The 18936-nt window shown below is 39.4% G+C and overlaps 2 protein-coding genes across 4 annotated transcripts in view; both read left to right on the top strand.

Moving 5' to 3' along the window:
• Positions 1 to 2947, top strand: part of insyn2ab (inhibitory synaptic factor 2Ab) — a 48460-nt gene extending 45513 nt beyond the window's left edge. For both annotated transcript variants that reach the window (XM_077581499.1, XM_077581497.1), the window contains 2 exons: positions 2405 to 2497; positions 2618 to 2947. The gene's annotated coding sequence lies outside the window, so the exon portion shown is untranslated. The remainder of the gene's footprint in view (positions 1 to 2404; positions 2498 to 2617) is intronic.
• Positions 2948 to 4173: 1226 nt separating this feature from the next.
• LOC144061394 (uncharacterized) lies at positions 4174 to 18348 on the top strand. 2 transcript variants are annotated; one of them, XM_077581798.1, is made up of 10 exons: positions 4174 to 4500; positions 4685 to 4797; positions 6112 to 6262; positions 6749 to 6871; positions 7717 to 8283; positions 11279 to 11412; positions 12434 to 12596; positions 13350 to 13413; positions 15121 to 15220; positions 17848 to 18348. In XM_077581798.1, exons 5-10 carry the CDS (start codon positions 7875 to 7877, stop codon positions 17875 to 17877), a joined length of 900 nt encoding a protein of 299 aa, XP_077437924.1. In that variant the 5' UTR covers positions 4174 to 4500; positions 4685 to 4797; positions 6112 to 6262; positions 6749 to 6871; positions 7717 to 7874; the 3' UTR covers positions 17878 to 18348. The 2 variants fall into 2 exon arrangements, with proteins under 2 accessions (XP_077437924.1, XP_077437926.1); XM_077581800.1 differs by lacking the exon at positions 6749 to 6871.
• Positions 18349 to 18936: the final 588 nt, after the last annotated feature.

Here is an 18936-nt window from a genome sequence, read left to right as displayed (position 1 = left end):
TTTGCATCTTAGATAACTTCATCACTAAATATCGAGTCCCCAGACAGACTAAAGCTCTTTAGATCGCAAGCTTGCAACCTACAGGATACCAGAGGTGGCAAATCCTGGTCCAGAAAGTAAAAACCCTGCCACAGTTTGGCTTTAGCCTCAGGTGCTACCGAGCTAGCTCCCGAGCTAGCTCCCATGGTGTTTGTTTACCTTTTAGGGAGCTAGCTAGCTAGCTAGCATCAGGGGCTAAAGCCAAACTGTGGCAGGGGTTTTACCACTTATCTGAATTTTTGACTGGATAGCCAATAGAAAGAAGAATTGAACTTGGATTAAAAAAGTAACCAAAAAATGTTTGTGGCGTTTTCTGTAGCTGGAACAGATTATTAGCATTTGAATTCTGTTCAATAATATTAATAACTTCCGCTAAAAATTCCTGCTTATGTCAATAAGAAGAATTTGCAAGTCGGCCATTGGTTGATGTGAAACTATCAAATTTACTTCAGCAGACAACAGAAAGTAAAAACCCTGCCACAGTTTGGCTTTAGCCTCAGGTGCTAGTGAAGGTAATTAAAATGATTACTATATTAAGTGTAATCTTTGCGTGTTCAAAATAATTGCATTGAGATCTCTGAAGAAGCTTTCTTTGCAAAGATTTATTTAAGAGCTCTTAAAGACACAGGAGAAATGCTTACATTCAAAGGTGATGTTAAGCCTCGAGTGTGTCGAATATGAAAACACCCACTCTTTTTATCCATGAAGAAGCTTCCTCTCCCACTCACAGGCTGGACAAAGGGTTAGTAATTATAATAAGCAGATATGTGATATACCGACATGTTTACTCCAGCTCTCCTACCAGCCCGGAAATATGATGTAGACAGGTAATGATCTTGGACCTTCAGTTTTTACGACATAATGAGTAATGGCATGAGAACTTGCCTCCCTTTAGGACACACATTTTTATCTCCATGAGAACTTCTACATTCTTTCTTATCTTCATGAGAACTGGAAGGAAGTAAAAGTTCCAATATATTTCACAACAACATTATCACAGTTGATCTTTTTTAACTACACAGTTTCTATGGCATCTATATACTTATAAGTAAATTCATAAACAGTAAAAATATAAATTGAAAATGTTAAATGTCTTCACTTGCTAGCTAGCTTCTGAGATAGCTCCCATGGTGCTTGTTTACCTTTTAGGGAGCTAGCTATCAGGGGCTAAAGCCAAACTGTGGCAGGGGTTTTACCACTGATCTGAATTTTTGACTGGATAGCCAATAGAAAGAAGAATTGAACTTGGATTAAAAAAGTAACCAAAAAATGTTGGTGGCGTTTTCTGGAACTGGAACAGATTATTAGCATTTGAATTCTGTTCAATAATATTAATAACTTTCGGAAATAATTCCTGCTTACGTCAATAAGAAGAATTTGCAAGTCGGCCATTGATTACTTCGGCAAACAACATCTGCTGTAACTTGTAATTGCCTCCATCTGGGAGATTACAACAGAGAGGCGCGATTGTCATCCGCGCATGCATAAAAATCTTTCTCGGGGACGTCGGCTTCGGGTCCAGCGCGAGCGAGCGAGGATGGACTCAATGGAGCCGCGTGTGACAGCAGGCAGTAAATAATCATTTGGCCCACGCAAGTGGCGGAAGGAGGCACATTGTCTGTACGCTCGCCCTCGCCATTTGAATTCCACAACAAATGAGACGTAGGCCACATCTGACAACGGCGTCCGTCATTTCGTATGCACGCTCGCGAGTAACCTTGAGATGAAATGAGCGTGTCGGTTTTGATGTGAGCGGTTTTAGCGAAGGCGTGCAAAACAATGCGTACACCTGCATCGAGACTCCTTCACTGCCTGCCAGTCATTTAACAAAATCAAATAGAAGCTACAGTAAATGAGGTGCAATTGCAGTTCTGTAGCAAAAGCCGCATTTATGTCTTTCTGTCCATCCAAACTCAGCAATTTTTTTAAGGCGGAAAGTTTCATAGTTATAAACATGGAGGACAACGCCATGGCAAAAAAATGTGGGAGGAGGCCACAAAATATCATTGTGAGGGCCGTAAATGGCCCCCAGGCTGCGAGTTTGAGACCTGTGCTCAAAATTTTTGATTTAACCTGGATTAGTTATTTAATTAATTAAACTAGACTTAAATTATCATGGCATTAAATCACACAAATATACAACTTTTTTTCTCTGAAATATTTTTGTAAATCCCCAAAACGTACAACTTTATTTTTTGTAATATAACTGTTATACCTTAACCACTAATCTGTGTTCATTATTGTGATTATATCTTGCCGTAGTGTAGAACTGCACTGCACCACGACGAGAGCTGTTCCAAATTATTTATTTGTTTTTCTTCATTTATGTTTGTTACAATGCTGTGGTTGTCATTGGCTTGTGAAGTCCCACATTTACTGGAAGCCAGTGGAGCAGTGAAATCTCCTGTGAGTCCTTCACAGTCTGCAAATCCTTCTCGAATGTAAACGACTGCCGCAGGTAATGAGCTTACGCACACTACATGTGTGTATCTCTTTTTATATGCTCACTCTGTTTTTTTTTTTTTCTTTCTTTCTTTGTGGGCATTTGCTTAATCCGCCTGTCTCTAATTGATTTCAGGTGGCTGGCCAGGCTTGTTGTTCGCCAACGTTGGCCGATGCTCTCTTCTGACATGTGGGCTGCAGATGGCCGCCGCGTCGAACTGGCTGGCGGGAAGCGCCGCTTTCTCGCCCGTCTCATCCGCCGAGCCAGGGAACTGTCACGGTTGGGCACGCTTTTAATCCAAGCGACCGTGCGCATTGATCATCACAAGTTAGCATTCGTTTCTATTGGAAAGGTGGAGAAAGAGTGATAGTCCACAGTTCGGAGGTTTGAGGTTCGAATCTGGGCTCCGTTTTTATGTGTATTCCTCCCACATACTAAAATCATGCACGTTCAGATGTCACATGACACCCCACCAGGCCCCGCCTCTTAAAGATCCATGCCTGTACATAGAAACTAGTGCTACTATTCTTTCCCGCTGCGATAAATGGGAGTTCACTCTACTTCAATTTGCATATCATGTATCCTATTTAAGTGGTTGGTGCCCCACTAATTGGTTTCATATGAAAATGCCATCGAGCAGGAATAAATAGGAGGTCAGCAAATGCATGACAAACAGGTGCTCAATCAAGGACGCACTTTGGAGCGCTTACAGTAAAGACCGAGCTGCCACCAAGAAGCCATCGATCACAAAGGGGGCATCGAGGTGTCAGGCTCGCTGAGTCTCGCTATCACTCCGACTCTCTTCTCCATCAGCACCGCGCAGCCGGCCGCTGTGCGATGTAATCGTTTATCTCGCGCGCGGGGCAGCGGTGGTCCTCAAGGCATGTTTGTCAAGTCACGAAGGTTTTCATTTGCTGAGCTGCTCAGTCGCCTCCCACCCAATGAGCTCCTCCCGAGCAATCTTGATGAACTTTTCCCATCATGACTGTCTGGCTAGGTGGCTAGGAGGTTAGCTAGCTAGATAGATAGGTAGATAGCTAGCCACAAAGTTCAATATTTTAGCAATAATAAATCAACATATCTATCTATATATCTATATATCTATACGACAGGTTAGCTAACTTGCTATCTAGCTACCTAGCTGACAGGTTAGCTAACTTGCTATCTAGCTACCTAGCTGACAGGTTAGCTAACTTGCTATCTAGCTATCTACCTAGCTACTCATCAATATTTTAGCAAATAAATTAATAAAATAAACCCTCACCTTAACTAAATCTACAAGTGTCAAGTTCTCTGACAATGAGTTTGAGTTTATGAGTAAACACTATTTATTTTCCTCAAAGAGTGTCTGCTGCTGCATTCCTAGCATATTTTTGATTCCATAGCAGCACAATGTAGTGTAACTTTACTTTTACACTAACAGTATCTATTGCGCTAATGATCATTCCGGTGGCAGAAGGACATAGTGGCCCTAATCAATATTTTTGCCAGCCAGAGGGAAAGCGAGGCACAACATTGTGTCCATTCCAGTTTTCTCCCCCGCTGACGCTCATTATTTGTTGGCCCGAGATCATCAATCCTTCCACAGATGGTTTGTCAAGTGGCGTGGCAATCCAGCAGCATAATACTGGAATAAAAATGCCACAAAGGCTCACATTTAAACGCTAAGGGACATATTTTTGTAAGTCTAGCGTAAAGCGCTGTCTAAACGTGCTGTGGGTTGTGAAAGTCTTTTTCATGTGTGTCTGTGGCTGTATTATACTGCCCCCAGGTGGCCAAGCCGCACACAACATGTGGAGCAGCTCAGTGTCCATTGAATTGAAGCAACAACAACAAAATGGCAACAATTATTTTATTCTTTACATTCTATTATCTACTGTGCTATTATCTATTCCCTGGGTAGCTCATTAATATTCAAGCATGCAATAGGAAGCTGTTTTGCCATCCCGGCAACCTGAGAGTCCGTCACCCGCTGTGCTACGTGAGCCTGCTACGCTGCTGCTGCCGCCTTTCAACAGGTCTTAACTCTTCCAAGTATCGACAGAAAATTACTAGCTCGACCTCAATTTTGGGTCAAGGGTTTATTAAGATTTGCTGTGGCACGTCCATTAGTGGATTTCTTGGCGGCTCACATTTCACTAGTCGTGTTTCACATCCACAAAGAGACAAGCTTTTGTCTTCTTTTTTTCTCACTTTCAACAGAGAGCCAGATACCGTCTGATGACCGATATCATTCATTCTGTTATCTTGACTGGACCAATGAAGGATAGTTTTGGAAGAAATGGACATTGGCTGGCATCTTGACAAGTGAAAAGGTACGTTATATATATATATATATCGATTATATAATGTCAAATACAGTGAGTAAAATATTGTATGAATTGATGGCTGTCCAAAATGTTTTGAATTTGCCTATTGACGAAACAAGATAACAACAAAGCACTTTTTTGGAAAAGACAAGACTGTTGTCTAAAACCAAATGTCCTTCCTTGGCTCCAAAGACAACAAGATGGCGCCAAAGCAACATTTTTATATTAGACATGGCTTTGGCCTGATCACAACAGCAAAAAACAGAGGATAGGTTGCCCAAAATGCACAGGATTAATTGTTGATTTTTTTCCCATTTGTTTAAACAATTAAAAAATATATTTTTTTTAAAGAGGATTAATTATGCTATAATTATTTAATTTTTTTTAAGATGTGTCCTAAAAAAACAACATCATTCTTAATAATCATAAGAATTTTTTATTTTTTTTGGTTACCTTTTTGTTTTGAATTAAATTTATTATGTTTTATTTTTATTGTCATGCTGCTACTTTTTAATTATTCTTTATTATTTGTATTGTAATTATTTTTAATTAATTTGGCATTGCCAAGTTTTTGTTTCGGATACCTTAATTTTTTGGTATTTGAATATTTTTGACTTTCTGTTATTTGATTTCATTTTTATTTAATTAAAATCTGGTTATTTGAAATGATCATGATTTGATTTGATTGTAATTTTGTTGAATTCGATTGAAATCTGTATTATTACATTGTGACTTGGCTGTTGAATTTTGGTTGAAATTTGTATTATTTTATTTAATGGTTATATTTGTATTTAATGGGGATATTTGCAAATCAATTTCAACATATTTTGTTATTAAGATTATGTTATTTTAATTTCAGTATTTTTATTTTTATTGTCTGTTATTTTACTTGATTTAATTTATTTTATGATTGACAAGGCAGAAAAAAATATTTTCGCAATGTAAAAAAACTTGAGTTCTGCATCAGATGAAATGACAGTAATTCAGGTAAATAAAAACGCACGGGTATTCTCCATCCTGTGCTTCCATACAATTGGCCTTAAAATCCCGCGGGCCATTGTTCAGTGTTAGGCAATAATCCGGAATGTGCCAGGCGAAGAAGCGCATGCCTGAGAGTCACAGTGTGCTGCAAGTCGAGCTGATCTTGCGTCAAGTCTGCTTGCCAGAAGGAAGGACGGATCATAGCTGCGGGCTGGGATAAAAGCATGAAGTGGAGAATGTGATAATGAAGTGCTATTTTCACATGTGATGAACTGCTGAGTGTGATTGTTTTCACTCTGGAGGCCCGCCGTGTTCTCTCATGTTGTGTACTCCCAGCAGGAATCGAAGAAACGAGGTAGCTTTCGACAGCTGGAAGCCCATCGACAGCTCACATCAGTGAAGTAAACAGCTCCTCGCATCATTACCGGCAAGGTCACGTGACCTGGAAAGTTATTGAACGTTGTGTTCTCTTCTACGCTTCCCCCTAAAGGTACCTGTACCTTTATTTACACAAATATATGGTTTGCGTCATCCATCACTGCTAGAATATTAACAGAAGAATTGGCTTTGAGTTTTGGAGAGCCCGCAGATATGAATACAGTTAACATCAAAAAGTAAAGTATGTTTTAGGTTCAAAAGAGGAAGAATATGAGACTCCCTTCAAGCGCAGGCTAAAAAAAATGCGACATCCGAGTGTTGTCAAAAGCAGCTCACTGGAATAAATCAAATGCGCAGTGTAAGGTTTGACTTCTCACAGCTGGAGGAAGAGTCGAGTGTGTTCTTTTTTTTTCTTGCAGCTGTCATATTAGGACACGTTTTTATTTGAAACCACGTTGACATGGCAACAGGGAGGAGATCAACAAGCAAAAAGCGCAGGACGATGACGCTGGCTCTTAAATCAGATGAGATGTGTGTAGCATATTTTCAATCTTTTTTTTTTTTCTTTTTCTGTGTCTTTTTTTGTTTTGGAGAGTAGCAGCGATGGCAAAGAGGAAAATAACCGGTAATTGTCGATGTCCTGGCTGCTCGGGACAAAATGGCTACAGCAGCACTAAGTGATGATTGGAAGATGGTAGCATCAAAACGTTAGCTTTTAAAGGTGAGAACATAATTGATTATTTTTACTCTTCATGACAGTTAACTTTTTTCACAGGGATAACAGATAAAAAGGCAAAAAAGTGTATACAGAGGAATTGTGATTTAACCGTTTTCGGCTAAAAAGCACGCTAATGTGGTGGCCATGTTAGCAGGGGCAAAAAGTTAATGGAAAGCATGGACATTAGCTTAGCATCATCATTAGCACACAGCTCAAAAGGAGCATGTCTTATCGACCTATATTTATAGCATTTTTTTTTTTTGTTCAGGTTCTTCTGAAGATTGGCACAGAACACAATTGTATTTTTTTTGTTTTGTTTTGTAAAGAGTTAGGTAATTTAATCGGAACAGAGATGAAAAAGGAAGCGCTAACATCGTGGCTAATGTGCGCCATTATCCTGCCCCCAAGCAACAACAAGATACAGTTGGACAACAAACACCTTGCAAATGGTTTCAAGCTTCTTCTTTTTTAATATATACATATATATTATTACATTATACATTTAGTATTTATTGACTTATTTGATAGTGACAGTTACAGCAACATAGACAAACTGTAGCATAGCAGTCTGATGCAGTGCTAATAGCCAAAGCCAATCCGCTAATTCGTCCCTGGATGGGCTTTTATAAACAGTTGAAATATAGGCAAATAAACAAAAACAATGCGACACCAGAACGACACAGGCACACATTTTTGCGCGGTTTTCAATTTTAGGCTACAAAAAAGTACAAAGCAATAATTTTGCCCCCCCCCCCCCCAAAAAAAAATGGTTACACTGCACTTTCTGCACAGCAACTGCTAAGTTCTTAAAAACCCTGCAACTGATTAATATCCATTACTTTCTATAGGAAATTAATCAAAAACAGCGGTTCTACAAGTATTCTGCTGCGGATCCAGTGCAGTCCAGATTCAGAACACTACAGACTCTACCAATGTTGGAATCAATTCTCAGGCCATGAGAGTCTGCAATGGCTGACAGGATGTGTGCCAATGGGATTCTGCAATCATGAGGCCTAATGAGGGCAGACAAGCCCACTCAGCAGCTGATGGATTGGCGCTGAGCGGTGCGGGGAATAGGACGGTTCAGATTGCGACGGGGGATAGCGAGCCGCGAGCGCTGATAGATGGCTCAATCATTCCGACGTCTCCGACGCCTTCCTACCGGACCTGCGTTCGCCGAGAGGTGCTGCCGAGGTGCACCAGCTCCGTTGTGTTACTGGACAAGATCTTTTCAGCCTCCCTGGCGGCGCCGGACAGGAGAGGAGCGGGGCAAAACGCTTGGTTCAAGTCCAACATCTTCGTTCGGCTCTGCTCACCTGCCACGAAAGAAGGTTCCGGAGGCACCAGGGCGGCCGTGTTGGGAGGCGAGCAGCGCGACGATGGCAAGAGTCGGGGTCAACGGGGAGGAGCAGCATGTGAGTCTCAAGTCTTAAGGTGCTAGCATGACCCAAGTTACTGTTGGAAGTTGAAACAGTCAAGCCAATTCACACAGGGAGTCCTCCTGTAACGCGCCTCGTCCGCCATTTTGTTTCTGCTTAGCTAGTGCTAGCGCTGTGTTGGGAGTGTCTTTGTTTTTTTTCACACTTTTTTTTTTTTAGTACAACATCACATTTTTTTTATTTTAATGTATTTTAGTGTTTTTATACAAAGTATGTTTTGATGAATATGGATATTTCGACTTTAACGGTGAAATCCACTAATACGGAAATTCGGCTTACATCACCAGCACAGGAGCAGAACTCATTCGAGTAATATTAGTTGCATACAGTTGTCAACAAATGCACAGTTTTGCCTCAACTAGTAACGTGTAACAAGACTTAAGGTGACAGGGTAGGGTAAATAATTGAAATAGACCTGCACCAAACTCAACAAGCTCGTAATGAAAGTTGGATTCTGGGATTTCAAGATTCCGCCAGGTTGGATTTTGGACTTTATGGCTAGTGTAACCCTAAATAGGGTTTCAGTTAAGGTTGGGTAACCTAATCAGAGGTGGCAAATTCAGGTGCAGAAAAGGCTTTTGGCTTTTGCCCCAGGTGCTAGCTAACTAGCTCCCTAGCTAGCTCCCATGGTGCTTGTTTACATTTTTGGGCGCTAGCTATCAGTGGCTAAAGCCAAACTGTGGCAGTTTTTTACTTTCTGGACCTGGATTTGCCACCTCTGAACCCATTACAGGCTAATGTTAAGGATGTCGTGACTTGCAGGGATACAAACTTTACCTTCAATTCAATCGTAAAACTAAACTTGTTATTACTATTAATTTATGAATTGGTAAAGATAACAGATTAGAAAAGTACGGACAATCCCCAAAAGAGACGACTTTTTCAACAACAAAAAAACTCATATCGCTGAGATTGATCAGTTTTGTAACGGCGACTTTTTAAAACCGTGTCATGTGACTCAAGTTTCCCACCTCTGGTTAACAGCGAGGCCGCCGGCGTGAGGTTATTGGCATTCGGCGCGGCCAACCTTGCAAACAAGCGACGGCAGAATGTAGATGAGAAGTTTCCACCGGCCGCGGTCATTTCCATTACGCTTCACCTGACCTGGTTTGAATTTCATCAGCACGTCCTAACAGTGAAAATGTAACGCAGCCACATCTGTATATGCGTCTATTTCACCAACTCTTGTCGATTGAGATCACATTTCCAAAGTGTCATTTGGATGTGGCCATAAAAAAAGGAAAATTCTTCCCCATTTCCCCCCCACTCCGCCTTTCACATTTTGATTTATTCCTCTCATCTGTCTCTCTCTTTCAAACATACACCGCATTCATCCTGCTTCACATTCACCATCTTCCAGATAAATCCCACAAGGTTCACACGCAAAATCCGCTTTAAGACAAAAATAAAACGCATTTATGTATTCTCCTCTCGCTTCTTACCGGCGCAAAGTGTTTCCTCTGTTGTATAATGTAAGAGTGGCTTGAATACCTTGCAATAAGCTCTTGTTTTCTGTGCGGAAATGCAAGTCAGCATTAAATAAAAATCTCTCTGCCGTTGAGGGATCCCTGGAAATGGCCACAATGACCCTAAAATGGCTGCTTCAAACCAAAATGGCAGACGTCATGTGACTTTTGGTCCATGGGTTCTTGAGGAATTTTGCGTGGGTTTGCTGAGTGGAAGCTGATTTTGTGGGCTGAATTTTCACATTCCACCAGGCTGGAATATACAGTACTGTATCACATTAGGTCACAACGAGGCACTCTAACGCCGCCAAGCCAGCTGGAAGCTCCTGCCCACATGCTGGCTGTCCCATCAGACTTAATTTTTTCCAATGTTCTCCATTCTCTCTGTGACGTGCGAGCACTCATGGCCAACAATGAGGCGCTCTAAAGCGGCCACCCCAGACAGAAACCCTTATCATATTCTGTCACATCAGACTTTTGCTCTTTTTTTTTCTTTTTTTTTAACCTCACTCTTCCTTCTTTAGAGCGCCTCGCCGACAACCCCATCTTGAAACCTCAGTCTATACGCGCTGTGTCTGTCCCACTTAAGGTCAAATCAGATTAAAAATAAGTCAATTAAAAAAAAATCCTCCCTCCTTTCTTTTCCCTCTTTTTCTGCGTGACATGCGCACACTCACAGCAGACAACGAGGCGCTATAAAGGAGTCTTGCCAGCAGACGATCGATAGGGAAGATTCCGTGTATGCCACATAACCAAATTTGGAAAGCAAGTCGCTTTTAGTTTAGTGGAGGTGGGGCAACTCATACTGGACACATTTGGCCACGCCCCCCAAAAAATCATGAAATAGTGAAAATGCTATATCATCAAAATTCAGTAATACAGTTCTCATTCTTGGCACGTTTCCAGCAATTACCTTCAAACATGTTTGAGAAACAAATCTTTGCTTTGGCTTTACAAGGAAGAAAATGGCCGAATGTTCTTGTGCGACGCGAGGCGGCGTGGACTTGAGGTGTCCACGGCTGTGACAGTTCGTGGCACCAAGCCATCATCTGCCACATTATTTATAGCTGCTCTTCTCCCGCACTGACACTTGCGAACGCGTTCTCCCCCCTTACAATTTGCAGCAGGACTTTTGTGTGGTTGTCACAGCTGAAAAACCACTCAGAGAACAACGTGGCCGCCTTCGGCGTCTCGGTCCCGAACGTGAATTCAGCGGAGACGTTCCCATAAAAGCAGGACGAACCAAGATTACAGGAGCAGGATAGATGCACTGTCATCTTCTGCATTATTCATCGGCCGCACTCGGGTTGCCGGCGGCTCTTTTTTTTTCTACTTTATGAGCTGCTGCTGGTCATTCCGAAGTGTCTTCTTCTTCTTTTCTTCTTCTCGTTTAGACGCGTCATCAAGCTCAGATGGAACTTGACGAGCGTTCATGTTCTGATGTCATCTTACCATACAGAAAATGATGTCAATCCTCAAATGTGATTCTTTTTTTTCCATCTCAGCAACTCAAGACAGGACAGAAGAACCTCAGGAACGTCAGACCGCAAAGTCGCCCAAAGGAGGCCAGATGGATTATTGTCGTTTCTACTTGAAGACAAACATTCCAGAAGCCTCACCCAAGTCCTTCAGTCTCAAAGTAGGATGTTTTGATTTCTTGGAAGTACAGCGGTGCCTTGAGATACAAGTTTCATTTGTTGGAAAACCTGAACACTCTCATCTCAAATCATCTTTTGCTATTGCAATGAATGGAAAGGTCATCAATCCGTTCCCAGCCTGGAAAAAAAGTATTTATTTATTTATTTTTAATAAAGCTTCAATGTAGTGGACATTGTGCTGCTCCCTCTGGTGTACACACCGTGGCCAGCAGAGGGCAGTATAATTGACACACAATACGGGGGCCCGACCAAAATGGATTTCATGAGACAGATGCCGTTTCCAGGATTACCTGAATACAATTTTGATAACTGATGAATTCAAAATTTATATACAGTAATGAGTAAAATAATATTATTATTATTTATTTATTTTTGTGGGGGGGAGGGGGGGGGGTATTAACACTTACGACAAAAACATTGGACTGTTTTATTTTGTTTCAACACAAATATAATCAGTCTGCTTACATGATAGTCTACAGAAATCGGAAAGTATTTACTGGACAATTTTCAATTAATCTCAAAACGAATAATAGATTATCCAAAAATAATTATCGATTAATTGGATTATCAATTAGTTGTCAATTAAGCATTGTGACACTATTACATGAATTATTATCCTACATTATTATTATTATTATTACCGAATATGATCTTTGGTCATGATTTGTAATTTTCTACTCATTTCCCCCCTTTCGTCACCCTTGGATGTTCATCTGTGTGAGTCCAGGGAGTTTCCTTGAAGCTTGCGATTCCCTCCCGATGCTCTCATCCCTGCTAAAGCAGAGCATAACGTTAACACTTCCTCCCTATTACAAGGCCGGGGAGAGGATTTATCAAGGTTAAGGGATAGATTATGTTCCGAGCAGGTTGAACCCAGCCAAGATGTATTTTTTTTTTTTTTTTTTTTACTCCCATCTTCTTGCAGGATTAGTGTCAAAGAGCTGCTGAACTTCTTCCCAGCAATAAGCAAACGGCTCACTGTGGATGTTTTGCCCGTCCCAGGAGGCTCTGGAGCTCTTCAGGCCAGACTTCATCAGCCGATCTCAGGGTCGAGTGAGGAGGATGGAACAGATGAGGAGGGGGAGGGGGGCGAGGAGGAGCGCCAGCACGGTGCGAGACGGAGGCGTGCGAATGAGGAGGTGCACCACGCCGGATCCGCTTAGCGGTGAGCGCTGACCCGGGACGTCCAAGCCCGCATTCATTTGTCCTTTTATTACACACTTTTTACACTTGTTACACACTGATAACACACTTTAGGGGTTGGGACCTCTTGTGAAAACTCTATAAAAAGGCAGTTAATACCCAGTGGAGGGGAATTTATTGCGGTTAAATATGTGGACTAGTTCATTTCTACTTCAAACCTCAATGAGTTTGGAGACTTATAGTGGTAGTTTATTATATGAGGATGGGCTCCCTCAATTGGCATTTGTCCAACTTTGCCCTCTGCTGGCGGTTTTTGAGCAGTGCAGCTCTCTACACAAACACGCAATGCTAACTGGACACTTCATTAGGTACGCCAAATGAGCTCCAATAGGTGAGCTTTTAGGGGGATTTAATCATACGTTGACTATTGAGATAGGTAGATAGATGATATAATCACTAAAATCTATCTGTCTCGTTAGATTTAGACTTTTAATGAATAAATGCAATTTTCTTTTCTTGAACAACAAAATGCAAAGTTCAATTTAAAAGCGTATTCAAAGATGTGTTAATTTCGTCAAGAAATGTTTTTCCTTTTTATTTTTTTTCATTTGGTTTTCAACAGATTATATTATAATATAAAATATAATATAGAATCCAACTTTCTTGTAAAATTATTACTATTTTCTCTCTTATCTCCCTTTAGTTACATACAGTATTCATATTTATAACTTACCACACTGTTCATCTGTGTTTGTGTGTGTGTGTTCTAATCTAGATAACCTTTTCAAGCCAAAAGAGAGGTCAATATCAGGCAGAGAAATGCAGCAGAGATCCAGAAGGTCAGTTTGATATCCCCAAAACAAGTTCTGTTATGTGAATGCAGAATTTCAAAATGTTCAGCTCAAATCAACTCACAATTAAATTTGATATACTGTATTTGATGATATTTGAATTTTTTTACATTTCACACAACTCCTAATAATTCCCCATTCATTTCTAATGAAAAATTCAACAAAATGTTAAGCTCATTCAATTCACCTTGGGAGTGATTCGCCACATTCCCACAATTCCCACATAGCAGAAATTCTGCATTTTTCACCCACATATTGCACATTTTACATCAATATCATTACACCTAATATTCATGTAATTAGATATCAGTTGATATCATTCCTCATCATTCAATATCCTTCAATATCATTCCACATTTTTTTCACCAACATAGTGCATATCTTCACCACTACCATTCAACATAATTCTATTTCGTTCATTATCATTCCAAAATCTGTCAATACCATTCCACATCATTCAATATATTTTAATTTAATTCCACATTTTTTATCACCAACATAGTACATATCTTCACTACTACCATTCAACATTATTTTTTATTGTTCATTATCATTCCAAAATCATTCAATATCATTCCACATTTTTCACCAACAAATTGCACATATTCACCAGTACCACTTAATATCCTTTTTCATAATTGAATATCATTCAGTATCATTCCAATCATTCAGTACCATTCCACATCTTTCAATATCATTCCACGTTTTTTCCACCAACAGTGCACATTTTCACCACTACCATTCAACATCATTCTATATCATTCCAAAATCATTCAGTACCATTCCACATTTTTCAACAACCTTCCACCTCATTTAATATCATTCCATGTTTCTATCCATGTATTTAGATGTCATTTGACATCATTCCACATTCAATATCTCTCAGTATCATTCCACATTTTATCACCAACATATAGTGCATATCGTCACCACTACCATTCAACATCATTCTATATCATTCCAAAATCATTCAATACGATTCCGCATCATTCTATATCTTTCAATATCATTCCACATTTTTCACCAATACCATTTAATATCATTCTTTCTAATTTAATGTCATTCAGTACCATCCCAACCGTTCAGTACCAATCCAAATCATTTCATATACTTCAATATCATTCCACGTTTTTTCACCTACAGTGCACATTTTCACCACTACCATTCAACATCATTCTATATCATTCCAAAATCATTAATTGCCATTCCACTTCATTCCACATCTTTCAACAACCTTCCACCTCATTCAATATCATTTCCCGTTTCTATTTTTTTTTTACATTCAGCATTACAGCATTCACATGCAATTTCTACAGAAATTGCTATATCTGGTTTAAATTAATATTGTTCATATCTCGCATATCCACAACTGGCCGCACACACACACACACACATCTGGACATCTTAACAGGAGATATGAACAGTCCTCCATGCGCCTTATCTGCTCCTTTTTATGTTGCTTATCTGCGACGCCCCCCCCACCCCCACACTCCCCCCAGTCCCCTCCAATCAGATGCTGGCGAGCCATTGTAACTTTTTCAAAGGTGACACTATCTGACTGCCAGGATCTGCTAACACGCTGCCAGCGGCATGTAAAGGAATGAAAATGGAGTCTTGTGCATAAGACCTGTTTGCCAGATAACTCCCCGTGTAGCAGTATTCCCTCATTGAATGTGTGTGTGTGCGTGCGCGCAGGATGTACAACAAGCTGCCGGAGGTGGAAAGGAAAAAGCAGGAGGAGGAGAAGAGAGCAGTGTCACAAGCCAACAGACTGCGGGCAGACCTTTTTAAGAAGGTGGAGACTTTTAATAGTGTTAGATGGAAATTAGATTTAACAATAATTAGATAAGTGATAATAACTGAGATTTATGAAGCACCTTGCAAGGGCCCCAAGGATGTCCAACTGTATTTCATAGGGTCATTAAAATGTACTCTATGTGTAGTGTGTGTAGGGGGGGATAGTATTATTGTAATTTTACTCAAGTTTTTACAAACAGATTTGAATTTTATTTATTTATTTTTATCTAGATTATTTTTTATTATCATTAAATATTGTATAGTACAGTATTAGTATTTCTACTTATTTATTTTTATCTATTTTTTATTTTATTATTTTTTCATTGAACAAGCATTATATAGCTGTAATATGCATTTAATTATTTTTAAATCATTTAATTGTATATTTATTTGACAAATATTTATTAGTAAATACTATTTATGGATTTAATTATTTTTTTTTGCGTTACTTTATTATGAATTACAAGTTTAAATCTAACGACAATGACAAAATCTTGTAAAGTGAGTCCAAATGGACCTCACATGCACGCTAAAGCAAAATTGCTACCATGTAATTGGATAATAAGCAAATTATTATGACTACAATAATAGTCATTATCATTCTTGAAAGGTCACTAAATGGAGAGAGAGAGAAAGAGAAAGAAAACTCCCAACACTATTTATATCAAATGCTTTGTTTAAGTGCCCTTTACACTTTTTTTTTTTTAAACATGTATTAAATAGATGTGTAAATGTAAAAAGGAAGCTAGAGAAGGATCAGGGAGCAATAAGGACACTAGATTATTTATTATCATCCAGCAGAGGGCGCTGTTTGACTGCAAAAATCAAGTCGTCTCATCGTCATGTAACCAGTCATGTTTAATTATAATTTCACAAACACTGTTAACATTAGTTAGTTAGTTAAGGCAAGTGAAAAGCTCATAAATAAAGACATTTACATGACATTAGATCACATATGTGCTTTAAAAATGATATCCCATTTTGCAGTTTACACTAATATCACATTCTTAACACCCACTAAAAGATTTTATGGCACACATGCCCTAAATGAACATTGGGAATGACCCAAATCACTGTATTTTATGTTTCTCTAATAGTTAATATGTCAGTAATATATTTTTAATGCTAAAATGTCATTATTAGTCTTATATCCATGGGGTTTTAAATGTAGCGTTGCGCACACACAAATTTGGGCTGTCAAGAGGTTGGGTGAAGTTGAAAGAGTCCGCATTAAAGCACTGCATAATGCTGGATGGCCTCATAAATGTGTCCACACTAACTTGGATTTATAAAGTGCCTTTCAGGGAAACACATTTCATGCGGTTGTTAAAATGTATTTCCGTGTGTGCGTGTATATGTGTGAGAAGGAGTGGGGGAAATTATATTTTCTTATTTAAGGGGATCAGATTTTAGTTTAATCACTTTTGTTATTGTTATAAACACAATAAATATATGTTATGTTATATTTATGATTATTAAAATATTAATTAATAATAAGTAATTGTATGCGTATTTTGACAATGATGACTCAGCTCAAATTTGGATGTAAAAAGTAGGGGCCGACCAACCACCAATTATAATGAACCGATTATTGGCCTTTAAACAATCGTCCATTTGGCCCAATTATTTTCCCCTTATCGAAAAAAATGTGAAGTTTCCGATGCTGTGAAAGTACCCTGAATGCACCATTTTGCTTGCGTAGCATGAGCAACTAGCAAGTGTGTAGCGTATGTTATTCTGGTGTCCCTAAGCATCCTTTAAGATGTTTACGACACATCAGTTGGAGTTAACTGTAAAACTAAACGCATAATGTTAAGAATAACATCCACTGTCTATTTAAATACAAAACGTGCTTCGTTTTTAAAACATCGCTAGCCTAGCGCAAATGCTAAAATCGAAGGGAGGTTCCCATTCAAATGCTAACAGGAAGTTAGCATCGACTTCGTGAGTGTTTTTCCTTCAAATAACAAATAGTCACAGTTCCACACCCAAATGCTGTGAGGGCACATACCCACAGGTGGGATAACGCTACGGAAAGGCTTAAGTTAAGTTAGCTTTCAAAGATGTCCCAATACATTTGTCTCGGCATGAGTGAGTATCGATACCAGAAGTAGGTCCTCCTCAGCACTAGTTGGCGCTATAACATATTGACACATCGTTGAATCAAAATCTGCTTTTAGTCACAATTTTTTGTCATTGTGTTAAATTAAGTTTTACATATCCAAAGTACTAGATGTTAGTACTTTTACTCAAGATTAGCAATAGGCCTAGTAAATTTATTTGACACTCTTCTGGGAGTATATTGTTTTATTTTTTGTTGTATTCAACATTGAAACTGTGAGCTGGAAGTCACCAGCGCTCAAATAAACTTATTACCTGGCCTGAACTACAGCGAGGAGGAGATGTTTTAAAAATGAGCTGGCAGCTGTCCGGCGGAACCGTCAGATAGCAAAGTCAAGTGATTGCCGCTACCTGCGCCTCACACACACAGATCGAGCGAAAAAGCAATTTAGCTGCTGCGATGCCAAGCTGCTCCTCAAAGGAGATTATGATGGTCTTCAGTGATGATATTGTTTTTGGGGTGGGCGGGAATGTATCAGTAATGCTGCTTTTCTTCTTTGGCAGAGACTTCTAGACCACATCCTGCAAAGATGAAGGAGCTGCACGGAATGGCAAATATTTCATTTTCTTATTTCATCCTTAAGTTCAGTATTTTTAATGTCATTGCATCTCATTGAAGAAAGTTTGAGTTAAAGTTAAAGCTAAAGTACCACTGATTGTCACTCCGTATTTTGATCCGTTCACTTTTAGTCATGTATTTATTTATTTAGTCTTTTATTTATTTTGAATTCTGGCAGTTTTGGTCTTCCATATTTACAACATAGTACATGCATATATACATTTTATATGACATATGTCAAATAATATCCTATTAAAGTCATGAATAAAATATTGCTATAATACAGAAATTCAAAGGCCTATTCATCAAAATTTAATAAATGATGTGTGATTTGAATTACATTCATATTTTATATTGTGAGTTTTAGTGCAGTATAAAATGTAAAATATTCCAAGGACGTTCGTTATGAGCCAGAATATTGACTTTCCCTGAAATGGAGCTCTCTCTCTCTCAAAAAAAAAAGCACCTTGACGGCGTCATTGCTAAAGTAAATGTTAATAGAATGCGACGCCTTGCTGGTGGAGCGAAGAGTCTCACGGTCGTCTCGACCCGAGGCCTCCCCAGCGGAACCTCCCATCCGGAATTCCAAGCTAATCGAACTCAGGAGACCGGGAGCCTTTGCTGAAAGGGACCTTTTGTCACCGAGCGGGTACCGGGAGGTGACATTGTAACAGGAGAGAGGAGACCACCTTTAGCACGATAAGATGACTGACATTTAATCACAGCCTGGGGAGGAATAACATTGACACGTGCCTCGGGGCCCCGTCGTAGTACAAATATAGGATCAACAGAAAACGATACAGTGATATGTGACAGATTTGGTTTTTGCCTCTGAACACATAAACATTGGGACATTGACACAATTTTTTGGGCTCTCGGCTTTAATTTGACTGAATTTACATCCAAATCAGATGAACGGCGTCGGAGTTCCAAACATTTATAAATGTGACCAAAAGCAATGGGACAAATAAACAATCATAATCCAAACTTTGACCATTTACAGTCCAATGCAGGTCCGAAAATCATCACTTATT

The sequence above is a fragment of the Vanacampus margaritifer genome, chromosome 12 (genome assembly GCF_051991255.1).
Source record: "Vanacampus margaritifer isolate UIUO_Vmar chromosome 12, RoL_Vmar_1.0, whole genome shotgun sequence".
Taxonomy (NCBI): domain Eukaryota; kingdom Metazoa; phylum Chordata; class Actinopteri; order Syngnathiformes; family Syngnathidae; genus Vanacampus; species Vanacampus margaritifer.
The sequence above is the reverse complement of the archived record's forward strand: the minus strand, read 5'-3'. Positions and strand labels throughout refer to the sequence as shown.